This window comes from Toxorhynchites rutilus, chromosome 3 (genome assembly GCF_029784135.1).
Source record: "Toxorhynchites rutilus septentrionalis strain SRP chromosome 3, ASM2978413v1, whole genome shotgun sequence".
Classification (NCBI taxonomy): domain Eukaryota; kingdom Metazoa; phylum Arthropoda; class Insecta; order Diptera; family Culicidae; genus Toxorhynchites; species Toxorhynchites rutilus.
In genome coordinates, this window is record NC_073746.1 from 133,445,104 (window position 1) to 133,469,012 (window position 23,909).

The following is a 23,909-nucleotide window of genomic DNA, read 5'->3' on the forward strand; positions in this document are numbered from 1 at the left end:
ATATTTGTCAGTATGAAAAATTTCACACAACGCCGTAGCTAATTTCAAGACCAATTCGATAAATTTTACATTACACTATGCAATCAAATTCTGAAACGTTTTAATTTCAATGATCCATTAATCATCGACATGGCGATAATCGATCCAGCTATTGTCATTAAAAGGAGGCATATGACAACTGTTCCCTTATTACAAAATCTTCCAAATATTTACGATCGAAATTCAGGAAATCGATAATGAATTTAGGAAGATCCGAACTTCAGTGTAAACGAACGCCAAGATGCTTCTTACTTTTGAGGTAAAATTCTATCCCAAAAAGGCATGACATTTATTTTGCCAAATTGGAAATATTATTACACCATTCTTGATTCTGACGCATCCCTCAGCAACTGTTGAGCGATAGTTTTCAGTATACATCTTGAACGAATCAAAACTAGGAAGTAGAACAGGAACAATAACTATGCGAGGAATTTTAGCTTCCAAAAACTATGTAGAAATAAAAAATAATAAAGATGAATAAAGAGCAATTCCACGCCAAATCACCCAATTGCTGACTCGACTCTCTTGGTTTTTTTTCGAAACATGCAAAATCATTGATTGGACAGGCCTTTAATGCAACACGAACAATTGGACATATGGTCTTTAATTGGACATTGTTGTAAATATACCTTTGTGTGAGTTTCTACAACATGATAAATTTTTTGTAGTGTTTTCAACCATTTCCCAATAATTTATGGTGTTGCAACCAAATTTCTTTACACATTAATCATGTCATTTACTTCATTACTATTAACTGTTGTTGTTATTCAAAAAGACGAATTCTTCCTCAAAGTCTCCGAAAGTTAACTTCATTTTGCTAGATTATGTATTTTACACACTGCTCTAATGATTATTTGTTAGATTTTGAACGATTTTCCTGTTTTAACTTATTTCTCACATTGTTTTATTTTTTCGTTTGTGTTGTATTTGTTGGTGTGTCTAATTATAGGTCACAATCGCCTATAGCGCGGGATGTCCGATTAGAGGCGAATCACGGCATTAAGCGTAAGAACACACTGGACGGCTCTCCCGCGCGGATTTTGCAATGACAGATCGCCGCGGGGCCTCGATAATGAAATGTGAATGAGATAAAACACATAAGGCGGGGCGGGTGTGTGCGGTTCCAATATCACTGTTGTAAGGTTCCTCATACGCTGCGGTGGGTCGATGGAGATGATGCGCCGCAACGGTTTTGTGGGAGTATTAGTGTTTATGCGCTTTTGATAGGTGTAAATAAAGCAAGGCAATAAGAAATGTACTCTCAGGTGAGCCAATACGTGAAAATCATTCTGCGGTCATGTAGCTGCGGATACTCGAATTCCATCCAAATTGTCGAGAAATGCAATATTTTAGACGTTTGTGATCAACTTCTCTCTCCCTCTTGCTCAGGTAAACATCCCCTCTTCCGTTTTCCACCATTCTGTCTTTATATACCGCATCTCTCATCCGCTTACTATCCAAACAGTTGTACCTTGTATCATAGACTCGTCTTGCATCCGTCTAAAATATAATAAGCCGAGAGCCGCTTAATGTGTTTTACTTCAAGTTCCTGCTGCGACTTGTCATTGCGAAAATCGCGCGGGTGAGCCGTCTAGTGTGTTTCCACGCTAAATTGGATATATCTTCAGAATATGTCATATGAATTGCATTTAAAATGTTATTTTTATTATTGATATTCCAACAACTTCGTCAAACATCATATTTTAACACCTGGATTATAAAAAAATTATAATTTTGAATACGCTCTTCTTAAATTGGTCACAATGGAAATTATGACTTTATGTAGCTCCCATCATAAGTACCAAAATTCATTAAAATCGAAGAGGCGTCAAAATTTGCTGTTTTCGGCTAATTTGGCATGGAAGTGCTCTAAAACAAGATCAGGATTAGTTAGATTGAAACAACATGTATAATGAAAGTATAATGTTAAAATATATGATAACAGGTAAATTATAAATGCCAATTACCTATACTGTCACTGTATATGGTAGTTTTTATTGCTAATATAAACACAATTGAGAAAAAAAATCGATTCTTCCAGCTTTTTTCCAGTTTTTTCGAATTGTTCCAGCTTTTTCCAGTATTTTTTTCCTAATTTTTCCAGCTTTTTCAAGAATTTGGTTGGCAGCTCGGGTTATAACTAGTCTTGATTCGGGTAAATTTGGATATTTTTTCATCTAGAACTATATTTCAAATTTGGTTGTATAGTGCATACCCTATTTGAAAGTTTCCCTCCATAGCCTGATGTAAACTGGAAAGTAACAAAAAAATTAATTGAAGTGTGCACTTTATTTTGGCCAGCACCACACTTGAAATAAAACAATATAATGCGAAACGCAGTTGAATTATTACATACACAAGCGCCAAAAGCTCGTTAATTTGATTCAAACGACGGCGGAAATGAAAATTTCGCGAGATTTAACTAGCAGTACACCCACAGCGAAATATAAAGCCGACGCCTGAATTGCAGCGAAATTCATGTGTCGTAACCAAAATCCGGTTGCAGCGATATCGTAGTGTATATTGCGTCGTAATTGCAATTTTCGTTGGATATTTTTAATTTCATTTACGCGCCATGCATCGTGAAGTTGGTTCAAAGTGACTTCTCTGGCTAATCGAACTGCACAGCTTCCGCCGGCCAAAATCACCAAAATTCGGCCATGGTCACTCGAAGATGATGCTAAAGTTTTCTAATGCATGCTGGGATACTTACCAGGATCGTAGACGAACGTCCAATAGACTGCTGTGACAATGAACGAGTACACTGTGGCGATGGTGTAGAAAACCCAGTAGACCGCATGCAATCGGCTTTCCCTGGCCACATGGATGTTCCACTCTAGAAAACACAAGAAGAAGGAGACATTGTTGGGGGTGGGGGGGAGGGTGAGATAACAGCGTTTATGTGTCATCAATTCCAGCGGACGGTGTTTGTTCTGCTTGTATTTGCATGTCACTAATGCTGCCATCTTTCTTCCGTAGCTTTCGGTAGCCACTAGGGATGCGTGCAGTACTAGCATTTATGCCAATATTCCGCAGAGCAGTACGATTGCGAGTAAAATATAGAGGAAGATATTTACCGAACTCATTCCGGTCAATCATCAATCCTTTGGTAACGATAATTGCCGCCAGCCAGGCTTGGACGGCGCACGCTATCAGTGCCCAGTGTGTCAGATAGATCCACCATTTGGCATAGTGATGCTCCAGCATTGGTTCCTGGCGGCCAATGTCCAGCAGAGAACAGGCCAACACGGCCAGGAACAGAATGGCCACGATCAGTCGGTACATCAGGTAGCATATCCCGACCTGTGTGTTACTCTGCCACTGTAACGAGACCAAAACAAAAGAGCAAGAATGAAACACGTGTAGCTTTCCCTGGGTGGGACACGAATGAGCGGTGAATATCCATACACACAGGTGGTTGATTTATTTATGAGCAAAGTTGTATGGCAATGTTTGAGGTTTTGCCGCTGTGACCAGCGATATTTTCTCGGTTTAATCATGACAATGTCATTGTAATAAATATATTGAAACTGCTTTTGGCAATATATCTTTTGTGGATACACATGGTACAATGATGTCTCTGAGCTGCAGTAGCGAAACTTCGCATTACGGTATAAAGTTACATTTGTTCTAATTATTGAACGGCAGCCACCGTCCTCTGCAATGAGAGGTGATAATCCCATGGTTTATCCAGGGGACATTGAAGGCTTTCCATTAGAAATTCCCAATCGGTAGACCGTAGCATTGCGATATCAGTGAAATGGTAAACATATACGACTCACTGGCTTCGGCCAAATATATGTCTAATATCCAATCGTATAATCGTATAACGTTGATAATCATACTCCAGAGGCCCTCGTTCGAAGGTTCACATTATTTCATTCATTAGTTTTCGAATGACAATTGATTTCGTTAGACAACTTCAATGATACAACATTCAAAAATGGGTTATATCTATTATATAACCGCAAGGTTGACGTGAGACTACCGTTATGCCAATTTTCCCACGCTCCTTGGAATTGGGGATAGCTCATTCAGAATTGTCGTAAACTATCTTTTTATAAGGGGCTGTCCACATACCACGTGGACAGAAAAATGATGCATGATTTTAGGCTCCCCCCTCCCCCTTCGTGGACAAGCGTGGATATTCCTTATACCCCACCCCCTGTTGTCCACGTGGACATTCTTCCAGTTTTTGGGAAAAGGAATCAAGAGAATTCATTTTTTTTCGCTTAAATTTCATTTTAAGTTTGCTTCTTTTTTCTATTCCATGTTTTGACATCTTTCGTCTTGACGTCTTTGATTTTTCTATAGGGGGTCACTCTACGAAAAATGTAACGATTTATTAGGAGTTTTCAAACGCATATTACTCAGAATGGTTATTGCGACATATGTTGTGTTAAATATCATTAGACAGTAAATTTATCCAGAATTGTTTTGCTTGAAACAAGAACAGTGAATATAGTAAAAAAAAGTTAACAATTTGACGATTTAATTGGGTGTGTTTTCTTTCGATTGCACTATCCACTTGCTTTCTCCCCGACGCAACGAGCAATATTTTTGCCCAAATTCGGGCGTTAGCTCATAATGTGAGTTGATGCGTAAAATGAATTATTCTCCATTTACCGATAATAGGCATTAATTTTATATTATATTGTATGTTGTCCAATCAATTTGTGCTCAACTCATGTTTTTATCGTGTAGGTCTCACTACCAGTCTTCCATGTTTCACAAAAAACACTGCGTCCGGAATAAACATGTCCACGCTGCTGTTCACAGTTTTGTGTTTGAGTACAAACATGATTTTTTCGTACCTATGTTAGAAAATGTGACATGTTTGTATTCGTGGTATGTTTGGACATACGATGTTTAATCCCAATGTTTCACATGATGTTCGAACATGGTGTACAGTTTCTCTTGCATTTTCACCCCAAGCACCGGCAGTGCGTAGAGTAGAAGAAGCGAATCGGACACCACCACCACTCAATGCGTGGTGTGTTGGTATGTTGACATGGAAAAAATGCTTTCCTTTCATGACAATGGGTGCTTCATCAAAAATATTGGGCAAATAAAATAAACCTCTTTTTCTGTTCTGAACAAAATAAACATCGATTGATATGAGAGTTTTTCACATTTGATATCATTATTTAGTGCACGCATCAATTTATATATTGAATTCATGTAACATTCGCTATTATTAGCTATTTGAACAAGTACTAAAATTGAATTATTCAGCAGTGACATGTTAGGCGTGACGCTAACCACTTGACCACGGGAGCAACAATTTTGGCTGGATCTTTGAATACAAATGGCCAATACAGCTTGTTCGCGACGATCGCGACCCGAGCTATAAAACGAGCGGAGAAGAGGAGAAGAAAGGATGATGCAATCGCATGCACACATAGCATATGTAGTGCAGTGTAAGTGTAGCTTTTAGTTTTTTCCTTCATTCAGTTTGTGATAACATCGAGAAATTAATGGTGTGTTTTGGCCTGCTGAAATTTCTCTGCTGGTTCTGCTGTGTGCCGCTGAAGGTTGCATCTAAAACTAATTTTTGGGTATTTATTTTTTTGGTCAGCATTTGTACGACGTCGCTCGCTATGCAGTCGGCTCCCCAGACTTTAATTGCCAACATGCACACGAAAAAAATAGAGAGCTTCTTTCTATTCAGAGAATGTTTTCTTTGAACGAAACCAAGGATTATTTAATCAGACTTGCAAAATGTGCATGAACGATCTATAAACTTTTACTTAGTCGCGGCAATACATACACACACTCTTTACAGATACACGGGCCGAAGGTTGTGCAGTCCACTGATGATTCAACAAGAGCCAAAGGTTGTACCGCTCATGACAACTCTACACGAGCTGATGATTGCGCCGGCTAGTGATCATTCTATCCTGGATTCCTCGAGTCGAAAAAGACACACCACGCTAGATATGGGGTGCAGACTAGGGGGTCGTTGCTGATTAACGGTCAGCTGCATCCCAATAGGAAGTATCCCATGTCGGGCACACGTACAGAGCACTGAAGACTGCAACATCCCAATTATGAGAACACTTGTAATACTAACCTCGAGCCAACCGCGAGTAATCGGTTACATATTACTAACATAGTTGTAAGCAAACATTGTCAAAATATTGAACTCCCGGCCCCGTTAGGCTGACGCCATATGAGCCTTAATAAAAATATATATTTTGGTGCATGAACTTATAGCCTCTTAGTTCGTGCAATTTTTGAAATGCGAACTAAATTTCAAGTTCGTTTCTGTGAAAAAGTATTCTACGAAGAAATGTTTTGGGATGAATAATTTCTTTCCGTGTATGAAAAGAATCGAAACGAAAGCAATGAATACTGCGACATCGGGTGATATGTTTGTACATGATGTTCTTGAATTATAAACATCGTGTTTGTTTTCACATGTCTATGTTTGTGTATCATTGTTCGTGTTGGGAATAGACACTCAACACTAGTGAGAATCATTTTCGAATTCAAACAAAAACATGGAATTTTCACATCGCGTGGACATGTGTAAGTGTTTTTCGGAAGACTGCTCACTACTAACAATTTGTGTAATTGTGGTCCAGGATGTCATAATATCGAGTATGTTGTTTGGTTATGTGAAAATGCAATAAATTAATTTAAATGGCTGCTGATTTAGAAGATCGAAAGGGTATACCCACGTAAATCAGATTATGATAGCTTGAATAGTTGCGATCTTACAGGGCTATAAAGTTATTACAAACAATGTTCCGGACAACATGGTAACGGAGGAAATAATGCTATTTTTATCTATAATATATTTTTGTAGTCATAGATTGATTTGACTCAGGCTTATATTTATGTATGTCTTAACTATTTAGACTTGTGTTTAAAAATGATACATGATGACTCTTTGTCTTCTTCTGCATGATTGAATAAACAGAAGAAAAGGGTAGAAATGGCTTTAATGGTATTTTTGTGTACATTTTTGGACAGAATGCGGTACCGAATTCTACCACGTTCTAACCCATTTAAAGGATACAAGTACATACAGGAAACGGTTTTTCCAGGGCAACCAGGGCAACCAACCATACCTCACATAAGAGAAAAAATACAGATTTTGAACAATGAAAAACTCAATTTAAATGCAATTTCTACACACAATCACAGTCCTATGTCAAGATCCCGTCCGTGCCCCTAGGCTCAGACCCATCAACATCAACTCTATTAATAATAATGATAGCCTTATGGATAGTAACGATTTGTTCTAAAATCTTCGATTTTTTCCAACATTGTCCGGTATCTCATTATTTTCTTCCGAATTCCATTTAAGTTTTCTCCATATTCATATCAAAAAGTCACTTGTGAATCTACTCTCGAATATTTTTATTTAAGTTGGCTGGCTGTTTGAGTTAATAAAATATAAAACAAAGCACTTTGTTTGAAAACAGTTATTGGCAGTTAACGAAGAAAAGCGAATCTAGAAACACAGAAGTGGTATAAATAAAAGAAGATGTTGATATCATTGCGCTGTTCAAATTGTGAAAATGTTGAAACATATTGCTAGTTTTGGATCGTTCAACACACCCGAATTGCTGCTCAAACGCATATACGTAAGACAGCCTCCAATTTCGGATGCTGTTCATTTAACTGATCCACAGATTCATAGTAACATTAGTTTACTATTCGCGTTGACTGCATTACGCTTTGTGCCCCTTTTTTTTGGGAAGGGATAATGGCAATGGATCGGTGGATTGAACACGCTTTGAAAATATAAATTATTAATTTAAATTTATATTTCCGTATCAAATATGTGTTCTATGTAAATGAGATTTATATTGATTTTAGAATGATGAAATAAAAAAGGAAAAGGAAATGTCTAATAATTATTTTATATTATAAAATACTGTAAGCTTAGAAGAGGAACTATCTGAAAGCCGCGCATCCATCAAAATAGTTCATACGAAGGAAGACCACACTTCTCCAGGATGGCGCCGCTTTGACCATAAATGGCATTGGAAACCGGACTGGTCGGAATTCGATGCCAAACAACGAATTCGTAGGCTTCAAGAAAAAGCAGCCGACAAAGCAAAACTCAACAGAAAGCGAAGAAAGCAAACTGCACGCAACAACAGCCAGCACATTCGCATCAATGCGAATAACAAAAATCAACACAGACGCGCCGATAAATCGGATAAGGAACTGCTGGCCTCAGCAAAAGTGCAGTTTGCTGGCCCACCATCAAATACCGACCATCCAATTGTTGGCCTCTCGGTCCCGAAATACATCAATTTCAGGAAGGGCGAAACAATCAACCCGTACCGAGCAGAAAATCAGCCACATTACAACAGCACCCAATCAACGTCAAACGCAAATTCCACTCCGCTAACACTTGTGGAATCGAATTCAGCACCTGGAGAAGGCTCTCCTCTTCTGGACCCAATGCGACCTCCTATAATAAGAATTACGGAGCAATCTGCTGCCGGCGACAGACGCTTTTTGAAGGCACGCCTACGGGACTCGAAAATAATGGACACAGTGAGGACGTATCTGTCCTTCCTCCACGACCAAACAACGGCTGTTTGTATTCGTGGAATTACAAGTACTAGTGCATCAGTAATGCTCGCAGCTGAAGGTCTACCAACAGACACAAACCTTTTGCGTGAAATTTTCCTGGAAGTACACGAAGAGCTGGGAGTTTCACGCATTGACGCCTTGGCAGACCTCACATCACACCGAGCATTCCTGTCCAGTGAACACACGCAACGGCTACAACATGCTAGGGAAGCATCTACAAAGTTCTACAGTCCGCTAAATTTTCAACGACGTTGACGCGCCCCTTAGAGGGAAATAGTAGTCGAAAAAATCAAAACAATAATATAAGTAGAATTAGTCTTTCAAAAACTTCTCCGCCTTCTCAACAGAATGCGACTGAAATTTTGATATACTGTCAAAACTTCAATCGCATGAAAAGCCCAGCAAAAATGAAGGAAATTCATCAAAATCTTTTACCCGCTTCTTTTAATGTAATTCTTGCAACTGAAACTAGCTGGGACGAAAGCGTAAGAAGCGAAGAAGTTTTTGGAAATAATTTTAACGTATTCCGGCACCACCGCAACTTATCGTTATCTCAGAAGAAGTCTGGAGAAGGGTCCTCATTGCCATTAATGCAAATTTCACTTCTGAGGAAACATAAAGAATTTGAGCATGTATGGGCAAAATTATCTATAGCTGGCGAAGTACACATATTTGCTTCTGTGTATTTCCCACCCGAACATGCAAATAAAAAGTCGTATGAATTATTTTTTCAGACGGCAAATCGAATTGCAGAAACACTAGAACCAGAAGTGAAATTGCATATCTATGGCGACTTCAATCAAAATAAAGTATTCTTCATTCCCGATAATGATAATGAATGCATTCTACTCCCAGTCGTCGGGGAAAATGAAACCCTACAATATATATTTGACGAAATTGCACATCTCGGTCTTAACCAAATAAATCATGTAAAAAATTTCCAAAAATATTATCTCTTAGGAAACATGAAAAATTTCACACAGCAATTGAATACTCAATCTTTATACATAATAGACAATTGCCCATCGACTGGGAGTATGAAGAAGTACCGGAATATAACAAGACGAATTTTGAAGCAATCAAATGTAGCCTACAAGCCATAGAATGGCAAACTTTATTAAACAGCGAACGAGATGTCAACTTAACTGTACATATTCTTCACGAAATTCTGAATAACATAATATCAGAATTTGTGCCGAAGAAAAGAAGACGGAGAAATTCAACCAGCAAATATCCTATTTGGTTTACCGTTCAAATAAGAAATCTAAAGAATAAAAAACAAAAAGCACATAAAAAATACAAAATAGACAAAAGTCATCAGAATTAGCTTGAATATCAAAATATTTCCCAAGAATTAAATTTTGCAATTAAAAGTGCACACGAAGAGTATAATAGAAAGGTCGAAACTGAAGTCAAATCATGCCCAAAGAAATTCTTTAATTACGTAAAGTCTAAGCTCAAAAGCAATAACTTCCCATCGCAGATGCATCTCGATGAGGATGTGAGGAATTCTTCGAACGAAATTTAAAATCTCTGCAAATTTCTTTCAGGAAGTATATACCACATTTTCCGAAGAAAATCGCGATCGGAACTACTTTTTATTTTTACCGGATTATCCAAATGACATATCGGTGAACTATCTTTCACAACAGGAAATATGCCATGCACTAAAAAAATTAGACGGAACAAAAGGACCAGGACCTGACGGAATAGCACCTATATTCCTACAGAACCTGGCTGAGGAACTCACCCTTCCCTTACATTGCATTTTCAATATGTCTACAAACTGGAATATTCCCAGAAAAATGGAAACAATCTTTTTTGGTACCTATCTTTAAATCAGGCGCTAAATCTGACGTACGTAATTATCGTGGAATTGCCATTATCTCTTGCATTCCTAAACTATTCGAAGCAATAGTCAACGAAAAAGTCTTCCAACAAGTAAAGAATAGAATTACGTGTATGCAACATGGCTTCTTCAAAGGCCGTTCAACTGCAACTAATCTGTTGGCTTTTGTGACTTTTATTTTGAATGCAATGGAAAATGGCAAACACGTAGAAACTCTTTACACTGACTTCAGTAAAGCATTTGACCGCATCGACATTCCATTACTACTCTTCAAATTTCAGAAAATAGGAATGGAACAAAGACTCTTAAACTGGCTCAATTCTTATCTAACAAACCGTGAACAAATTGTTCATTTTCAAAATTCTCTTTCAAATCCAGTAAAAGTCACTTCGGGAGTCCCACAAGGCTCTCATCTTGGTCCTCTTCTTTTCATTCTGTACGTTAATGACATCTCCTTCGTTCTCAAGCGTATCAATGTACTTGTGTATGCCGACGACATGAAGCTTTTCGCGGAAATTGGAAATGTAAACGACATCGAAGCATTTCGAAACGAAATACATGTATTCCATACTTGGTGTGATAAAAATCTACTAACACTGAATGTGAAAAAGTGCAACTCTATAACATTTAGCAGAAAAAAACATGTACCAAATATTGTAATATGTCTTGGAAATCAAAATGTAGAAAAATGTGAAATAGTTAGAGATCTAGGCGTCGTCCTGGACTGTAAACTCACATTCATAGAACACTACAACTCTGTAATAAATAAGGCGAATAGTGTGTTAAGTTTTGTCAAACGCTTCTCACATAACTTCCAGGACCCGTACACAATAAAGCTTTTATATATTACATATTTAAGGTCTATTCTGGAATACTGTAACATCGTTTGGAACCCGTATATGGTCGTACATGAAGAACGCATTGAGTCAGTCCAGAAACAGTTTCTTCTATTTGCACTTCGTAAACTCAACTGGACCTCATTTCCACTTCCTTCATATGAAGCACGTTGCATGCTCATAAACATCCAAACACTAAAAGAACGCCGTGAATTTGCAATGCTTTCTTTTGTTAATGACCTAATTTCGCAACGAGTACAGTCAGCTGAATTACAAGAAAAACTAAATTTCTATGTACCTGGGCGAAATTTGTTTCTAACCAAAACATCCAGAACAAATTATGCAAATAACGCCCCTATCAATCGCATGATGCGCATATACAATCAGCACTGCGAAATAATTGACACAACAATGAATAAAAAACAGCTAAAAAGAAACATGTACCGCAAAAATAATATTTAACCTAAGAAAACATTGTAACATTAGTGTATAAGTGTGTAGTCTACATTTGTTTGACGAAATGAATAAATAAATAAATAAATAAAGATCAATTTTAACGGGAATAGTGTTTGAAGTAATCAAACAACACCAATTCAATTTTAATTCAAATTTTAAATTGGCTTTGGGCCTGCTAATGTAATGGAAAGTATTTTGTCTTAAAACCCGGATGTCGACATTGTACATTCGTGATCGCGGAATGCGAAATATTTTCTTATCTAAGCATCAATGGCTTTTGATTTTACAGGATTGGTAGTGCCTGGCGGCTATAATGAACCTAGTAAATACAAAACACCTGCAGTATCATCGTGATCGATGATTTCGTTGACTTGTAACCCTTAATTGTTAAATCATTCTAAATATTGCCCGGAAAAGCATATTTTTCCATAGACATATGGTTGTGCAAATGTTGCACCCTTGGATAATAGAATGCAGAAATTTGCGATATGTTAAATCCGATCGGTTGCAGTAATATGGGTTAATATGTAGTCCATACAATGTAGTGGTTTTCGTACCCATGCGTATCCATGCAGATGCTCCTAAACGGTGATTTTAGACATCTGTAGCGAATCTACTAATTCATGCGTCGTGTAACGAGGATTAATCTTGATAAGTGTCTCAATTTGATTGTCAGCAGTAGCAGCATGGACTTTCCAGACAACCCAATAGAAGCGTATTACAAAAGTTACCAGATCGAAATTCGAATGAAATGATTGTCATAATACTCCGTTCAGCCGGCAAAGAAGTATTAATGTTCAAAACCTTGCACTCCAAGCATCACGTTTTCGTTTTCGAAACTTTGAAATTACACCCCGGTACATAAATGAAAGACGTAATCCTACGTCATAAATATGGATGTTTGATCGGGCAGTATTCTCTGGCAGCTGATGAATACAGAGTACTCAAAGTACAGTTTAATAAAATCTTGTAAATACAAAGCAGATTTCATTGAATTTTGACCATAAACATTAATATTTTACTTTAAAAAATACTTAGCGTGTCCACGTGGACATTCTATAAACCCCCTACCCCCTCACCGTGGACAAGCGTGGACATTTTCGTAACCACTACGCCCCTAAAGTTGTCCACGTGGTATGTGGACAGCCCCTAAGATGGTTATATCGAGTATTTCTGAATGTGGCAGATCTCTATCATGTTCTAAGTAGACACTTTTAGATATTGAGTTCGATTCCCAATCTGTCAAGGATCTTCCCGGGTTGGAAATTTTCTTGACGTCCCTAAAAAAAACTTTGGGTCTGAAGTTAGGATTATCATTATGATAATGTCGATACGGATAGGACCATTGTTTTTCTTTTAAAGTTTTTGCCTATTTATGATGTTCGATTAATGGAAGTTCATGCCTGCAACAGAGTCAGTTCGTTGTTTTGTTTTAAATATAATACTGATATCTTAATTTGGTTAAATATAAATATAGCGGGGGTCTCCGTAGCCACATTGGTTGCGCGTTCGCTTAGTAAGCGATCGATCGTGAGTTCAAAACTCAGGGCCCTCATTGACCATCTATGGTGTTGTTACAGAATAGCTACGTCCACGCAACAATCAACAGCGATGGAGATCGATCCACGGTCGAAATGAGATCGATTCATCCATACAACTGCTCTGCTCTGCAAGACACATCGGGCTGCTGTGCTATAAATAATTCAACAATGATCAATCAACTGTCTCCGCTGTCCGGTGGTCCAACTGGATAATGGAAGAACAGAAAGAATACTCTTACGCCTAAATGGCTACTGTGTGAATGTACCATATGTAATGATATAGAAGGAATACTGGCGAATGGCAACTGTGTAATGTAATGTGCTATAATTATAGATATGATAACCGTGTGACATGTACACGATTAAAATTCGGCTCTGTTACAGCTAAAATGCTAATGAGCCTAAAATAAATAAATGGGATAAAAAAAATATAAATATTATCTATTAGATAAATCGGCCAGTTCAAACCTTTGTAGGGGTATGAGGTGGGTCATCATCATCATCATAATAATTGATGGCTGTGTTAGAGAACAGATTTCGGTGGGAACAAAAGTTTCCCCAACTTTAGGCTGACCAAACGTACCGGTTTGAACGGGACAGTACCGTTGTTTGACTATTTTAGGTGTCCCAACTTTTAATCAATTTGTACCGTATTTTGAGTGTAAAAATAGTGTAATAAATTCCTGTTGTACTAGTCGATGTATTTGAAAACTTCAGCCTTAAATCATGGTTGACTTTTATCACATAATGTGATCTTTCAAACATTTATCGGCCATGTTGAGTTGAAAAAGACGACCTCCACTTTAATTGCTGTTAATTTTAATGAGTTTATTAGAATTCTTCGAGTATATATGAAAAGTGAAACGCAAAGTGTTCTTAAAGATGATGATACTTAAATATGATTCAGGGATTCTCAAACTATTTTGGGTAAGAAACCGCAATGAAGTGATACTTCAGACCCCCATATTAAAATTCTATAGTTCATACAAAATACTAACCAATTGAAAAATATTTGCGGTTGTAACTAAGTGAGTGTGAGTAAACTTGACATAATTTTCTCATCAATTGTTTCATTTTCTTGTACATTCTACCTATGTTTGCAATACCAAAGATTTGGTAGCTTAGCTTAGCTCACTTTATTTAGCGATGTAATCACGCTGTAATCTCTTGAATTAAATTAGTAGGTGAGTGTATTATCATTCAAGCTCCAAAGAATTTCAGAACGCAAATGAACTTGCAACCTAAGTGCAAGCTAGTTAAAGAATAAACTATCAGGAGCATATTTGGACTTGAATTTGATTATGACTTCCTTAGTGTTAAATCGCGTAAATTTGTTCATAATTTGTTGTTCATGCTTTTTCACTTGCTAATATTTCATTTAGTAGGGGGAAGTCGGGAAAGATGGACACCCCTGTGTAATTACATTTTTATATTAAATTTAAATGATGTACAAACTTGCAATACAGTGTATCAGAACGTTTGACACTTATTGTGTACACCTAGCTGGCATTCTGTTAAAATTGTAAATAAAAACAAAAAAGGAATCTACAAATAGCAGCTCGATGTAAATTTTCGTCTGCAGAAAATAAGGTTCTCATTGTTATCGAGTAATTTTTTGGGGTATTTTCAGTTACGTGAATGATTTACCATCACTTCTCTTCCAGTTTATCGAATCAGCGGTGAAGTTTTCTCATTTTTACACCAGAAATATTGACGAAAATAAAATACTGATCAAGTCGGGTAAGACGGACACTCCACCGACAAAAGGCAAACATTTTGTTTTGAAAATAATTTGATTATCTCCTTCTTCTTTCATTAACAGATTCCAACTAACTACGTTTGCAAGTGCAATGACATGTCATGGACGAATCAGCAGAGCGGTTTTTAAAACGTAATTAGAAATTTGTCATTCCGAATGTCGGAAGCTACTTCAAACATGAAAAAAGAGAAAAATTACAAGTCCTTTTAGGTGATTTTAGTGTAGCCTTTTGTTAGATCATTTTTAAGGCGTATTAAGATTGGAGGTATTGGAGGTCTTCAATCCATAACTTATCGAGTTCATAAACTTGAATTTTCATTTAGTGTACATCTTTCCCCCGCCGGGTGTCCATCTTTACTGCCAAGTATCCGTTTTTTCCGGTTCAATCTTATATTTTCAAAAATGCCGGACACATTCATTTTGTAAAATTTCTGCCACAAAGACAAATTTTATTATAAAAAGAGACCTAGACTATCAATTTGTGGTAAGATGGCTATATATTTTTTGTGAAATTCATAAAAAAATCAACTTTTACTTAGGGTGTCCGTCTTTACCACCCTTTCCCTACTAACCAACCAAGCCAACTTTTTAATAAAATATAATTCATTCTAATGACAAGTTTGTTCACGTAACTCAACTTATACAGTATCTTTAAAGTTTCAAAAAATAACCTAATCATAATTGATCATAAGTGTCATAAGTGTCAGTTTTTAGATCTAGTTGACCACCAAAATCAGTTTTCGTTTATGTGAACTTTTAAGAAAGGGGTAAGTTGATTCAGAAGAAATACGGGAGGCTAAATTTTTTTAAAATAGAGAATTTTTTTTACGATAGTGCATTGAAAAAGGCTAGTCTAGGGAATACACAACAGTAAAACCGGATAGCATTCATGTCTATTCCTGAATGGCCAGAGATTCAAAGAAGCATTAGTGAAAAAAAATCCTGTTCAGATAGATGAAAACATTTTGTTTGATGGTTGGACATTGCTTAAAGGATTTGTGATTAACTAGCTGACCCAGTGAACTACGTCACGCCAAAAAAAATCTGATATAGATACTCTCAAATTTTCACGGTTTTTACCAAGTGAACATTCGTGGGTCCAATTGCAGAACTCTCCATTGATTGATTACCCTTAGAAATTCCCTTTTACTATGAATTTTCTAGTACAAATTTGGCCTTCCATTTTTATTTGTATAGATATACTGGTATACTGGTAAGTTTCTTTGGTTTTACAACAGATGGCGTAACTTGTTTTTTATTCCAGAGGATCAAATTTCCAGACATTCGTTGGAAAGCTTCTGTTATTGCGCGTCTTTTTCAGTATATGTCAAAAAGTTGAAGCGTAAACAACATAGTTTTTAGCCCCTCGGAATATGTTGAATTTCATACCAACGAGAGTGTTTTTGCGGGGAGTGTTACTTCATCACTTCAATATGAAGAAAAAATGGGTGGGTTATATCTATGATATAACCGCAAGATTGACGTGGGACTACCTTGGCTTAGCAATCATTTGTTTGTATTGATTAAATTTTTAATTGAATGAAAAAAATTCCGAATTCAATGTGCTTGGGAAACACATTTCAGCCGGAACAAAAATGCCCTCGACTTACATGTGTTTGTAATGCCAATTTCCCTACGCTCCTTGTATTTAAAGTCTGTGTTAGGGAAACATATTTCAATCGAAACAAAAATACCCCCTTGCATGTATTTGTAATGCCAATTTCCCCACGCTCCATGAATTTGAAGTCTATGTTACGGGAACATATTTCAGTCGGAACAAAAATGCCCTCGACTTACATGTGTTTGTAATGCCAATTTCCCCACGCTCCATGGATTTGAAGTCTGTGTTAGGGAAACACATTACAGTCTGAAAAAAATAACCCCGACTTTCATGTATTTGCAATGCGATTCCTCAAACGCTGCTTGGTTTTGAAGTCTGTGTTAGGGAACACATGTCGGTGAGAACAAAAGTCCCCATACTTTTATGTATTTGGAATGCAGATTTCCCCAAGGCTGCTTGGTTTTGATGGCTGTGTTGGGGAATCCGTAAATCGGACCAATCAAAACGAGGCAGTTAGGGTGTTTAGATAACGCTTAACATTTTACAGTTATTCATTTGTTTATCTAATGAAAAACGACATTTTTGCAATTGCAATAGAAGCGTAGAAATATTCCCTATCAATTGATGCAAACATCTTCCCGATCCAGTAAGAAATGTTCGAGTTATAAGCATTCGGAATCTTTCATTTTTTCCTGCATGCTCTGTGTTTAGGTTTTCATTTTACCCCCCATATACTCCGGTTAGACGTAGTCCCACGTCAAAAAAAAAACGCGTAATGTCATCGCATTTTGGTGTAAGTTTATGGTGACCATGCTCCAAATGAGCGAACGTGTCGGACGTGGTTTGCACGGTTTACAAGTGGTAATTTTGATTTGGAAGACGAAGAACGTTCCGGACCGCCAAAAAAGTTTGAAGATGGTAAATTGGAGGCTTGGAGGCTTTACTCGATCAAGATCCGTCAATTGATATTTCTTCAGCCAAATAACACGCCTTGAATGTATTCCGAGGGACAAGCTCTAGAATACGCGTGACCACAGTGCAAGTCGAAGGAAAATTCTTTGACGAAAAATCTCCCGACCAGAAAGGGAATCGAACCCGAACACCCGGCATGATAATGTGAGACACCAACCACTCGGCCACGGGTACACTTTTCTCATATAAAAAAATCCGAATTCTTTCAGGAGGTGATAGGTTTTTTTTATTTGATGAAAAAAATACTTCTACGCATATGTTCGAATTCCAACAATTACAGAGTTATTGAACTTTTTCTCTGTTTCGACCTTTGTTTGCCTTAAACTGATTCTAATTAAAAAATTACGCTGCGTAGGACATTTCTGTTGCCTTCATTTGAAAGATGAGAAAATTTTATGTAGAATACAGTTGTGAAGCTTCCATATCAGTTGATATAAGTAACATTTTAGAAGTGCAAAGCTTAAAAGTGAGTGGTTTTTAATGTGTTATTCTTAATTTTATCCAAAAAATACAAAATAAACTTGAATGTTGCTATCCACCAATTTATAGCTTTCTAACCGTTCGCTCTTTTCGTTCTTTGACACCCAACCTCTATCTTTTTTTGTTTCTTAAGCAAATTTTGGTTAATATTTAACCAGAATTTACCAAAATCACGATTGTTACTTCACTGTACTCATAATAGCCAATTAATATTTACGTTCACGTTGAAATATTGCATTTCCGCATGAAATTAGTCATATTTGAAATATAAAAAAAAAAACAACTGTATATAATGGAGTCTAAAATTGTATATAATCTAGTCTGTATACAATCGAGTCCGACCAGATCTCGGTGGGAACAAAAATTCCCCAACTTGCATGGATTTGTTTTTAAGTTTTCGTTTTACCCCCCCAAATATTCCGGTTAGACGTAGCCCCACGTCAAAACAGTCGGCTTTGAATGTGCGACGCAGGTAAATTCTGAACTTAAAAACAAAAAACGTGGACAACGTGGACAAAAACCATATGGGACAGCAGAGAAAAGGTGTCGTTGACAAATACACCAACTAGTGGCAAAGGATTGAACATATAAGACGGTCGTTTTCCTTAAAATGTTTTAAATCGATGCAAAACGGATTCCCTATAAAACTTAACGGAACTAAACAAACTAAAAAATACATGAAGCCAAACCTGACGATTACGGGCAGTGTTGAAGCAAGAAACAATAAATTTCATTTGAACAAACAGTGATAATTGGCACAATTTTTGTCCTTCTGTTAACATTTCTATAGTTTGCCAGAGTCAATACAGCAGTCGTTCGGTAACTGGGCATGGAAGGAAGCTCAGTTAGCGACAATCAGTCTTCTGTGCTTCACATAAAACACTGCGCACTCTTGTGTTTGTAAACAAATATTATTTTTTTCGTATCTGTGTTTGAAAATGTGGCATGTTTGTATTCGTAGTATACATCGTATACATCGATTTTAATCTCACCAATTACACCCTAAACAATTTTTTTAACATAATGTCAATATTTTAATCGCTTCTTTTACGATTTAATTATGTACAAATGCTTGTGTCTCGAACTAGTGGCAACAACTGAGGGGATTTACTGTCACCAGTGGCTCAAAGGATCACTGAACTAGATGTTGACATCTATTCCAGGCGAAAGGTTATTCTTAAGAGCTGGTGCCAAAATCAAGAATCGGCTTCGCCAAAATGACAAACGTTTGGCACGACTGGTTTTTATCGTTGTCAGCTGAGTTATGGACAGTTATCAGTTGTTGAATTTAGATTAATGCTTAATAAAGCAACTCCATGACGTTGCAAAATAAATGCCCTGGATTTTTTCTGGACTTTTTGTGCTCTCCATACTGAGGAACAAAACAATATATGAAATAAAAAATTTTATTCCATGTCTAAAGAAAACACTACACTCCTATATAAGCAGATAAATTGGAAAAAAAATCTTTTGATTTTTCAGAGATCGATTCAGCAAAGATCGATTCTTTGGTTCCGATTTAATCAGTGGATCGATCTTTAGGCCGTTTAGAGAATCGATTCGACAAGATCGATCTGTTTATAAAGATCGCCCAATCCTAGTTGACATGGAAAATGGAAGGGAAAGATCTAGCTTGACAATGGGTGCTTCGTCTAAAATTTTGGGCAAAAAATCTGTTCTGAACAAAATAAGCAACAATTGGTATCAGAGCTCTTCACAATTGATATCATTATTTAGTGCACGAATCAATTTATAAATTGAATTTATGTAACATCCGCTATTATTAGCTATTTGAACAAGTACTAAAAATGAATAGAGTGTGATGGAGATGTTTCGTTACCAAGAATAGGTGTAAACTTTTCTGAAAACATGCATCTAAAACTAATTTTTGGGTACTTTTTTTTGCCAGCTTTTGTAAGACGTCGCTCGCTGTGTCTGGGAACTGACTTCAGTTCGCAACACGCACGAAAAAAAAATCTCATGGAAAGCTTCTTTCTATTCAGAGAATGTTTTCTTTTCACAGGGAAAAAAACTATGGATTATTTAATCATACTTGCAAAATGGTCATGAACTCATTGCCTCTGAGTTCATGAATTTTTTCCAATACGAACTAAATTTCTAGTTAGTTTCTGTGAAAAAGTATTCTACAAAGAAATGGTTTAGGAGGAATAATTTATCTCTGTGCATGAAAGCAAACGAAGAGCAATGAATACTGCGACAACGGATTGTATGTTTTCTACATGATGTGCTTCAATTATCGATTATCGTGTTCGTTTATGATGTGAGAAACGCATGTTTATGTTAGTGTATCATTGCACAATGGTCCAAGAGATGAATTTAAGTGGAAAATAGCATTTAGAGCTCGACATTTATTCTCTAGACAATAACTATCTTAGACAAAGTTTTTACTCATGAAAGAGCGCTCGCTTTTATGTTGTCAAAAATAGGGTGACTAAAATTTTCGACGAAATAAAAAATCTAACTTTCTTATCTTTAAACATAGTTCGACAATGTTGTAGCTCCAATTATTTGAGACATCTTTGTAGAACAAAGTTTTTCTCTATCTCTTAAAATAACCGATATAGCGCCTTTTTTCTAAATTACTTTAGGGTCACCGTGAAAAAAACTGTTATTTTGCTCTAACTTTTATGTTTTAAATTTTACATGCAAACTGTCTTCGAAAGACTTTTAGAGCTTACTAATACAAACATTTTTCGATGCAGAACTTGTCAATATCTCAACTTTACTCAAAGTTATTGATATTTTCTTCCCAAAAAACATGCTTTTTTCATTTGTTTGTCATTCTTTCTGGGGCAAACGTAAACAAAGTTTATTGGCGGCATTTTAAAGAGCATATTTCACTCTACACGATGTGTGATTTTCAAAACTATGTTATTTTTGGTGTTTGAGTAAATTAAAATTGAAAACATGAGTTTTTGGGTAAAAAACTATCAATAACTTTGAGTAGGATTAAAATATAGACAAGTTCTGCAACGCAGAATGTTGGTATCAATAAGCTCTAAAAGTCGTACAAAGACAGTTTTGATGTAGAATTTAATATATATATATAAGTTAAAGCATAAAAAACACGTTTTTTCATGATCACCCTAATGCAACTTAGAACAAAGCGTTAAATCGATTATTTTAAAAGATAGAAAAAAAAAATTGTTCTACAAAGTTGTTTAAAATAACTGGGGCTACAACATTGTTGAGCTATGTTCATCTCTATCTATAAAGATAAGAAAGTAAGATTTTTCATTTCATCGACAATTTTGGTCACTCTATTTTTGATAACATAAAAAGGAGCGCTCTATTATATATAACAACTTTGTCTAAGACAGTTTTTGTCTAAACAATCAATATCTCCCACAAAGTTGTTTTTAGTGCCTTCTATCTGAGTTGCATTAGGGTAACTATGAAAAAACTGTTTTTTTTTTACTCTAACTTTTATATTTAAAATTCTACATCAAAATGGTCTTCGTACAACTTTTAGAGCTTATCAATACCAACATTTTGCGATGTAGAACATGTCAATATCTTAATCCTGCTCAAATTTATTGATGGGTTTTCATCCAAAACTCATGATTTCAATTTTAATTTACTCAAACACAAAAAATAACATAGTTTTGAAAATCACATATTATATAGAGTGAAATCTGTTCCTTCAAATTCCGTCAACAAACTTTTTTTATGTTTGCCCCAGAAAGAATGACAAACAAATGAAAAGAGCATGTTTTTTGGGAAGGGATATCAATAACTTTGAGTAAAGTTGAGATATTGACAAGTTCTGCATCGAAAAATGTTTGTATTAGTAAGCTCTAAAAGTCTTTCGAAGACAGTTTGCATGTAAAATTTGAAACATAAAAGTTAGAGCAAAAAACAGTTTTTTTTCATGGTGACCCTAAAGTAATTTAGAAAAAAGGCGCTATATCGGTTATTTCAAGATATAGAGGAAAACTTTGTTCTACAAAGATGTCTCAAATAATTGAAGCTACTACATTGTCGAACTAGGTTTACATGGAAATTATATCTATAAAGATAAGAAAGTTAGATTTTTTATTTCATCGACAATTTTGTTCACCCTATTTTTGACAACATAAAAGCGAGCGCTCTATCATGAGTAACAACTTTGTTTAAGACAGTTTTTGTATAGAGAATAACTGTCGAGCTCTAAATGCTAATTTCCACTTAAATGCATCTCCTGGACCATTGTGCATTGGGATAAACATTGAACACTAGCGAAAAGCATGTTCGTGTACAACAAAAACATGGAATTTGAACGTCGCGTACATGTGTAAGTGTTTTTCGGAAGAGTGTCGACAAACGCTTGCCGTTTGGACCGGCATGTAAAACGTCGAATTAAATCGAGGGGAACACCACCATGAATTATTTGATTCGTGTTGATCGTGAAATTGGATAAACAAAAGGTTTACACTGGAAGTTTTGCATTGAGTGCGAGAGAAGGTATTTGTTTGTTTAAATTTGTTTATTTGTTTGATGGAATGAAATGTAACTTGAGGAAATTATTTTTCTGTAATTTAATCAACGTTTTTGTGGTGCGAAAATAATGTCAATTTTTATTACATCTCAAATTACATTCGAATGCCCCTCACAGCAAATCTTCAAATTGAATATGACGTCAATTGTTCACGCATTACTGCTTTTTAACTGGGCTACGACTCAGTTAACTTTTGCCCAGTCAAAAAGCAATCCAGTTAAAGCAGGTCCATTTATCGAACGATTACTTTATATAGAGACGCACATAATTGATGATTGAACATTGGACGATATTGAGTTAACGGTGAGCTGGCGAGAGACCAAGACAATGCGGAGCTCGATTCTGCCGATGCATTGAACAATGAATATCCTTAATTATGAATGTTGTCAGACAGGCCATTAATCAACTTGAGAACCACCGAGCAGCTGACAAAGATGGCACTGCAGTAAATCCTTCCGGTCCGGAGAGACCCTCATGATGTGTGTTCATTGACTGATAGTCAAGATTCTAGACTTGGAATTTGGTCTGTCCGCTTTTGGAACATGAGTACTAGGTTATGCTAATTCTTTGCCGATATCAAATCGAAAAATTCACCGGATGATAACAGTTGAAGGAATCATATTTTATTTCTTTTCAATATGGTTCAAATCGGATGCACATTAATCAAACCACATCGTGTCGTATCTCCTACCACTCAACTGCGAGCTAATCAATAACCCGGCAGGATTTATGTGAACACATCAACATCAACGTTGTGAGATGGGCTCCATGCTTTATGAATTTCAAAGATTGGAATATCCATCGGATGCAGAAGCCGGTTGGGGGGGGGGGGGGGGGGGGCGATAATTTCCGTGTAATATGGTTACGTTTACGAGCCAACGACAGCGTCTCACCATTTATGGAAGTATATGAGCATGCACAGACACGGACTGAATTTGTTCGGATTAACGATAACTACGTTGATAAACCTTCATGTTCCGAACTTTCATGAATCAACTTTTGATTATTTAAAGTGATGGGATTAAAGCACGCATTTTAAGGACTGTTCCGATAACGCTGTCCCTTTATATGTGTGTGAATCAAATCATCTCGATGAAAAAACAACTCGTTTCAGGGGATGTCCTAAATTCATGCATATTTTGCAGTGCTGGCGTACCCACATACGTAATTTTTTGTCTGTGTTTCCTTAATACCAGCCGGGTTTTCAAACCGTTTTTATTTATTGATCCTCTGAGAGGATATATTGCTTCCAGTAGAATTCGAATGCCGGCGTCAGTATTACGATATCGTGACTGCAGACTGCAGCGCTGCAGTCTGTCTGAATGTATGTGTGTATGTGAGTGGTACAGATAAAACTGA

At 36.5% G+C, this 23,909-nt stretch overlaps 1 protein-coding gene across 6 annotated transcripts in view; it reads right to left on the bottom strand.

The window, feature by feature from the left end:
- The window catches only part of LOC129775305 (protein rolling stone), a 239,195-nt gene that overhangs the window by 62,724 nt on the left and 152,562 nt on the right, over positions 1-23,909 (bottom strand). For all 6 annotated transcript variants that reach the window (XR_008742922.1, XR_008742924.1, XR_008742923.1 and 3 more), the window contains exons 4-5: positions 3,117-3,360; positions 2,753-2,875 (exon numbers count right to left, since the gene is read on the bottom strand). Coding sequence is in view for 1 of the 6 variants with exons in the window: in XM_055779885.1 (XP_055635860.1) it covers positions 2,753-2,875; positions 3,117-3,360 (367 nt within the window). In the remaining 5 variants the exon portion in view is untranslated. The remainder of the gene's footprint in view (positions 1-2,752; positions 2,876-3,116; positions 3,361-23,909) is intronic.